The sequence below is a fragment of the Nannospalax galili genome, unplaced genomic scaffold, assembly GCF_000622305.1.
Source record: "Nannospalax galili isolate Female #2095 unplaced genomic scaffold, S.galili_v1.0 scaffold841, whole genome shotgun sequence".
Taxonomy (NCBI): domain Eukaryota; kingdom Metazoa; phylum Chordata; class Mammalia; order Rodentia; family Spalacidae; genus Nannospalax; species Nannospalax galili.
The window spans coordinates 213,971-221,384 of record NW_008345000.1 but is presented as its reverse complement, the minus strand read 5'-3'; the positions used below and the strand labels follow the sequence as shown (position 1 = coordinate 221,384).

General features: G+C 38.1%; 1 protein-coding gene across 5 annotated transcripts in view; it reads right to left on the bottom strand.

The window, feature by feature from the left end:
- Positions 1 to 7,414, bottom strand: part of Senp1 (SUMO specific peptidase 1) — a 69,736-nt gene that overhangs the window by 24,641 nt on the left and 37,681 nt on the right. For all 5 annotated transcript variants that reach the window (XM_029567444.1, XM_017800180.2, XM_029567445.1 and 2 more), the window contains one exon: positions 6,386 to 6,517. In XM_029567444.1, coding sequence (XP_029423304.1) covers positions 6,386 to 6,517 — 132 coding nt within the window. The remainder of the gene's footprint in view (positions 1 to 6,385; positions 6,518 to 7,414) is intronic.

The following is a 7,414-nucleotide window of genomic DNA, read 5'->3' as shown; positions in this document are numbered from 1 at the left end:
TAGCCACTTTTGAAAGAGATGTATCTTTGCTCTGGAAATTGTTACTGAATATGTTAAAGCTGTAATGAAATGCTTCTTCTAAAAAAAAAAAATTAAAAAAAAAGTAGGAAGGCAGCATCAAATTTTCCATGCCTGAAAATTCATCCAAAAAGTAAAATCATAACTAAGGATGATATTTCAAATGAAATATTGACTTCCTTTCTGTTCATAAACCCTAAGATGAACGCTAATATGCTCATAAGAGCAATGGCTAGGTTGGTTCTCCACGTTCTGCCTGGAGAACTTGGTTATTTAGTTTAGTATCTGTCCCTGAGCCTATTTCTTTTATCCACTCAAAACTCCCCTTACTCTGTGATTTCCCCACCTTCCTGTGCATACCCATTGCTGATAAATGATCTAGACGTAATTCAAATTTCCTTGTGAGCTAATAACACTCAGATCTCCATTTCATTTTAAAATATACCGTTTCTTGCAGAAAGACTCATTGTTAACACAAAAGGTTAAAAACTCATTCAATTTTATGTCTTATAGGGTTTATACTGAATACAATATTATATAACTGTATTAATTCAACTGTAAACAGAAAAATTTACAGCCAATTTTGAAAGAGATGCATCTTAGCTCTGGAAATTGTTATTGAATTATGTCAATGGTGTTGTAATGAAATGCTTCTTCTAATTATGTGGTTATTAAATAAATAATTTTAAAAAATGTATGTTATTTATTGGTATAGGGCTTATGATGACAGTTGTTTGTCTTCTTCTGTACTTAAAAGATATCTCCTGGCCTGCATAGTTTCTAACAGACAGACTTATTTTTGTTCATCAATATCTAATGTAAACTTTTTCTCTCTGGCTATACACAGTATTTTTCTCTTTACCACTGGCTTTTGGTCAAAATTATAGATTTTAGTGTGGTATTTCTTATACTCTAGTATGCTAAATTTCTTGGACTTGTTGGCTTATATGTTTCAAATTTATGACATCTTCCATCATTAGTTTTTCAAGCACTCTTTTAGACATTTCCTATGTATGCCTCCACCTTTCCCTCCAGGACTCCGACCACATGGTCAGACTGCTTGATACTACCCTAGAACTCATTGATGGGGATCTTTCTGTAGACTTCTTTCTGTATTTCATTTTGGGTGGTATCTATTCATACTTTTATCAACTACAGAGCACATTTCCTTTTATTTCCCTTCTCTAAGGAACACTGGCGCACTGCCTTTATGCAACATCTGAAAAGTTGTTTCATACATTTTGTTTAGTGCTCTAGTTCAGCTGAAAGGGTAAATCTCCTTTTATAATATCCTGACCAGAAGCAAAATCAGTTTTTACACAAATACCTAAATTGCTTCTGTGTATTTCTAAATTTATTTAATGATGTATAAAACAATCCCTAACACTTCAAAAAAAGTATACACATGGGGCTGGAGAGGCTCAGTGGTTAAGAGCACTGGATGCTCTTCCAGAGGATCTGAGTTCGATTCCCAGCACCCACATGGTGGCTAACAACCTTCCATAACTCCAGTTCCAGGGGATCCGACGCCCTCTACTGACCTCCACGGGCATTGTACTATATGGGTCACTTACATACATGCATACACATAAAATATTTTTAAAATGTACAAACATCTAGACATGAGGAGAAACACGCAGCCCAAAGCAGTCCTCCTCTGATGATTAACACAGGACCTGAATTTGAATGACTTCAGGAGTCATAAAATTCAATCTCTAGGAATTAATAAAACAATGCTAGTATGATACCATTTGGAAATATTTGCTTCTTGGTGCTTTCAATCTACTCTTACAGGTAATTCTCTTTAATTCCTTTCCCTTTTTTAGACACTTTTATTAACAACCAATATCCTGACCCAGTATAGCAATTCCCCTTTTTCTTTTATGTATATGAGTATTTTGCCTGCATGTAATGTAAGTGTCCCACATGCATGCAATGCTCATGGAGGCAAAGAGGGTGCCAGATCACCTGGGTCTGGAGTTATAGATGGTTGTTAGCTGCCACGTGGGTGCTGGGAACGGAACGTAAGTCCTCTGGAAAAGTAGTAAATGCTCTTAACTGCTAAGCCATCTCTCCAATCCTGAATTTCCCATTTTCAATGTCAAGAATTTTATCTTTTATCTTCTTTTGTATTTTTTATAAGGTAGTCACTTCCTACCTTCCATTTTTGAGAAGTTTAATTTTCTTACATGGTAGTAAAATCTTTTGAACTCATAAAGAATTTCATGAATTTTTCTTTTAATTAAAAAAATTAATATTGATTTTTTAGTTTTCTTTTTTTTAAATGTGTGTGGGTGTTTTGCTTACATGTATGTAAGTTCACCATATACATGCAATGCCCATGGATGCCAGAGGGTGTCAGATCCCCTGGAAGTGGAGTTATAGAAGGTTGTTAGCCATGTGGGCACTAAGAAGCAAACCCAGGTCCTCTGGAAGAAGTCAGTGCTCTTAACGGCTGAGTCATCTCTCCAGCCATTTACTTCTCATTTAAAAAAAAAAGAGATTGGAGAAAGGGTAGTATAATGTCTTTGTATCCATCTCAAATACAGGATTTCTGGATCTTATTTAATTATTACATTTATTTACTTATTTATTTACTTATTTATTATATGCGTTTATGTCTGTGGGCACACTCATGCCATGGCACACATGTAGAGGTCAGAGGACAACTTGTGGGTTGGTCCTCTTCTTCCACCATGGGGAGCCTGGTGATGGCATGCAGGTCATCGGGTTTGGCTGCAACTGGTTTTACCACTGAGCCATCTCACTAGTCCTAACTTTTCTTCCTCCCTTCCTCCCTTCCTCCCTCCCTTCCACCCTCCCTCTTTTCCTTCTGGAGTATTGAGGATTTTATCTTCTTTGTAAACTAAATCTGATTCCTTTCATTTTCTAGCTCTTATATTCTTTGTCAATGGTAAGAATGATTATGTTACCTTATTTTGCAGAGAATTTTAATATATCCTATGATACTGATAGGACATAAAAAAGAGAAATGGTTATTTTAAGAAGTATTTATGGGGCTGGAGAGATGGCTCAGTGCTAAGAACACTAGTTGTTCTCGTAGAAGACACGGGTTCGAATCCCAGCACCCACATGGCAGCTAACAACTGTCCGTAAGTCCAGTCCCAGGGGATCTGAAAGCCTCTTCTGACTTCTGCAGGCATTGCACGACACTGGTGCACACTTACCTACATGTGGCCAATACATGCATACACATTTAAAAAAAAAACAAAAAAAAAGAAAGAAAGAAAAGAGAAGTATTTATTTGCCAGGCGTGGTAGCACACCCTTTTAGCCTCAGCACTCAGGAGGCAGAGGCAGAGGCAAGCCATCCTGGTCTACATAGTAAGTTCTAGGCCAGCTGGCGCTCCAGGGAGACCTTGTCTTGAGACCCAAAGAAAAAGAAAAAGTATTTGAGGGACGAATATAATTAAGAAGATTAACTATTTGCAAAAAAAACTGTACATTCACAATTGAGAAAAAAGAATTAAGTACATCTTAAGTAAGCATTAGAATTTAAGTATACCTAATACTTCATTAGAATTTTGGCTTGCCAAGCCTAATAAATATGATACTTTAAAAATGGTGCTTCTTGCCAGGCGTGGTGGTGCACACTTTTAATCCCAGTGCTTGGGAGGCAGAGGCGGGCGTATCTCTGTGAGATTGAGGCCAGCCTGATCTACACAGTGAGTTCCAAGCCAGCTGGGTATGCTATAGGAATACCTTGTCTAAAAGAAGAAAAAAATGTCCTTCACAAATAGTTCTCAACATGAAAAGTACTCTCTACAATGTTATAGGTAGGTGTGGAAGGGATAAAGTAAACAAGGACTCTTTCCTTCCTTTCATCTGCTCAAATAATGTAATTTCCATTAACTCTGCTTGCTCAAAGTCCAGGCTCTGATGGGCCCAGGGAATGGAAAATATGCCCTGATGAATGCTGCCTCTGTGAGGGACCTCACTGAGGTAACTGCCACAGTAGTGAGGACTCTGCTGAGAGCCTACTTACTGCTGCCCCCTAGGTTGTACATAATTCATAGCAAGCAGCTCTAAGCCCTTTGGAAGTGACGTTCTTCTCCAGCAGTGGCAGGAAAAAGAAAAATGGCAAATAATCAAAGATCAGAAACAATTTATCAGAGAGTATTTTTCAATACTCATGATTTCTATTCCCTCTTTAATTTGATGAGCTTTCTTCCTCCATTTTAAATCCAATGTTCTATTGCCTTAGAAGCCAAAAGAAGCAAGTGGGGTTTCTAATAAAGATGTGATTAAGTCACATGTTCCTTATCAATCTTAGTCAAAGAATGGTACTCAGGGAGTCATGAGTTTCTAAAATTTTACCTTACAAATTGACCAGTGGCAGAAACAATGGTGATTCAGCTGGTCCTAGAGGAAATCAACATCTTGGGCATGATATACAGTTCTTAGGTTCTATACAACTGGTCCAATGACAGATCCCATTTAAGAATCTGAGGGAGTACACTACAGTAAATACCCAATGCCTGGATCTCGATCTTAGCCCTGCTATTTACCACCTGTATTACCTTGTAAGTTTCTTAATCTTTCTATGCTTTGTCTTTTAGGTATTCTTCTCATAGATAATATTTTGACTTTTAAAAGAAAGATTATTTATATTTATGTGTGTTCCTGCATGAGTTTATATATACCACATACCTTTGGAGGCCAGAGGGTGTCAGATTCCCCTGGAACTGGAGTTACAGGCTATTGTGAGCTACCTGATATAGGTACTGGAAACCAAACCTGGTCCTCTGAAAGAGCAGTAAATGCTCTTAACCACTTAAGCCATATCTGTTTACTTTATAAAATGTAAAATATGGCATCCAGTACAACTGTAAGAAGTATGCCATGCTCACCAGCACCACCTACATGGTCCTTTTTTTAATTCTGAAGGTGCTAGCAATCAAACCCAGGACCCAGGGCCTTGTGTGCATGCTAATACACAAGCGTTCCACCACTGCACTGAAGAATGGAGATGATAAAACTACAGTAACTGATTAGATGATTAGAACACACCAAACACTTAAAGTAGTACCTAACATGAGATAAATAAATGCTCAGTTGATGTCTTAATATTATTGTTTGGAAGGACTTACGTATGTAAGAACAACATATGGGTATCTAGAACATCTATTGCTCATTATGCTGAGCATCTAAAAATGTTCTACAGCTGTGAAGCTCGAGTATATCCAGAGGATCAGGCAGGGATGCTCCTTCCAGGTCTAAGAAAGAAGCAATCTACAAAAAGATACCTAACTCCAACTGCCTTCTTTTGCTGTGACAATATCCTTCTGAGGACTGGCAAGATGGTTCAGTGGTTAAAGGCAACTGCTGTGCAAAGCTGATGTCCTGAGTATGATCCCTGGAACCCAAGTAAACATGGAAGGAGACAGCCAACTCTACAAAGTTGTTCTCTGACTGCACATGCATGCTGTGGGCATGTTGTATGCCCTGAGTATCACAGTACACGATAGTAATAAATTTTAAAAATCCTTCTGAAATCAAACAAATTCTAAAGGTTTAGGACAAGGGAGATCAATTTAAAGATCATGGCGTAATTAATAACATATTTAAATGGAATTGGGAGGTGAAGGTCACCCAACCCCACCACATACCAGACACACAAAAATAATTTTTTTTTCATTGTCAGAATAAAAATTATCATCGACAAATGAAGGCTATTTCAGAAAGCTTACTGCTTACAATGCAAGCATCCTACACTAAGCAGATGAGGAAAGGGAAGTAGAACTGGTTCCTGACAAGAAATCCCAGTTTCCTCTCCTGCTGCACTATGGTCAGTAATATTTGCTCAGAAGTTATCAACTGTAGGGCAGATGCCTTAGAGAGGAAGAACACTAGGAGTGAATAGCCTCTCCTTCAGCATCCATAAAGGTAAATTCAGGAATGCTCAGGCTTTCAAGTACACAAAAGCAATGGAGATGTTGGTAAAAAATGCTCGCTTGCACCACAGTCACTTAGGAGAATGGAGAGCCCTGTGACGGTGACTCAGACTCAGGTCATATGAGAACCACATTAAAAATTTTTTTTGATTTATTTATTTTATGCATATGAGTGTTAGGCCTGCATGTGTGTAAGTGCACTCGTGTCATGCAATACCTGTGGAGGACAGAGAAGGAGTCAGATCCCCTGGAAATGGAGTTACAGACGGTTGCTAGCCACCAGGTGGGTGCTGGGATTCAAACTCGGGTCTTCTGCAAGAAGAGCCAGTGCTCTTAACTACTGAGCCATCTCTCAAGTCCCCGAGAACCACACGGAACAGTAAGATCATACCTTGATTTAGTTTTGACTTAGTATTTACCTACTATGTGCATATAAAATAAGGGCAAGATTACCTCATCATTGAGCCAATTTAAATGATTTAGAGTTTGAATATCTTTCCGTGTAATAGTCAAGCGGAATGCTTCACTGAGAATTTCATCTTGGTTTCCATTACGAAAGACATTCTTTATTTCTTTCTCCATCTCCTAAGAAAACAAACGGTGCTAAAGATCAAATACATAGGGCTTCAGACAAATCAAGATTTCTCTCAATCCTCAGACAATATTTATCATGAATCAACTAACAGCTTACTGCTAATCAGTTTACTTCTAGCACCTTGGTTTCTATTTGTCCCCAGTAATCATCCTGGGTGTGTCCTTCCATCCCACCTCCTCCTCCCCTCTTTCCACAACAACATTTAGATCTTGTTTCATATTAGCTCCTCAAGTCTGAGAGAACCTTTTCTCAAATTTCCCGAGTCCATGAGAGGACCTCCTTATATTTGTATTTTTTACATTTCTGGTTCAAATGATTTTCTCTGAGATGGACACTTACACAAACGTACAAATGGAGTAAAGGCAGTGTCTTTTAGATGTTCTTCACAGACAACATTTTGTTTTACTTTTTAAAATGTAAAAGATGGAACCAGTAGACTCATGAGAAGTTTGCCATGCTCAACGTCATGGCCGCACGCAGCTTTTTCTCTTTGATGGTGCCGGCAATCAAATCCAGGACCCAGGGCCTTGCACGTGCTAAGCAAGCACTCTACACTAAGCCGTATTCCAGTTCCAATAATTTTTTGGAAGAAGCATTAAGGAACAGGTTTTAAAACATATACAGAATTCTATGGATCATCCAAATGTTCCACAATGGGTTTTTATTGATTAAAAAGAAACAGTACAAAAAGTATGTACCAAATGATGCATTTGATTGCATTTCTTTGCTAATTAAATAAATGCCACAAAACAACAAGAAAAAAAGGACTAGTACTTCTCACTTCGCAATCTGCTCTCAAATTATTGCAGATGTGAGTCTGAAGTATAGTTCAAGCATGTAAAAGGCACTGGATTTAATCCCCATGAAAACAGAAATGCCAAACCAAA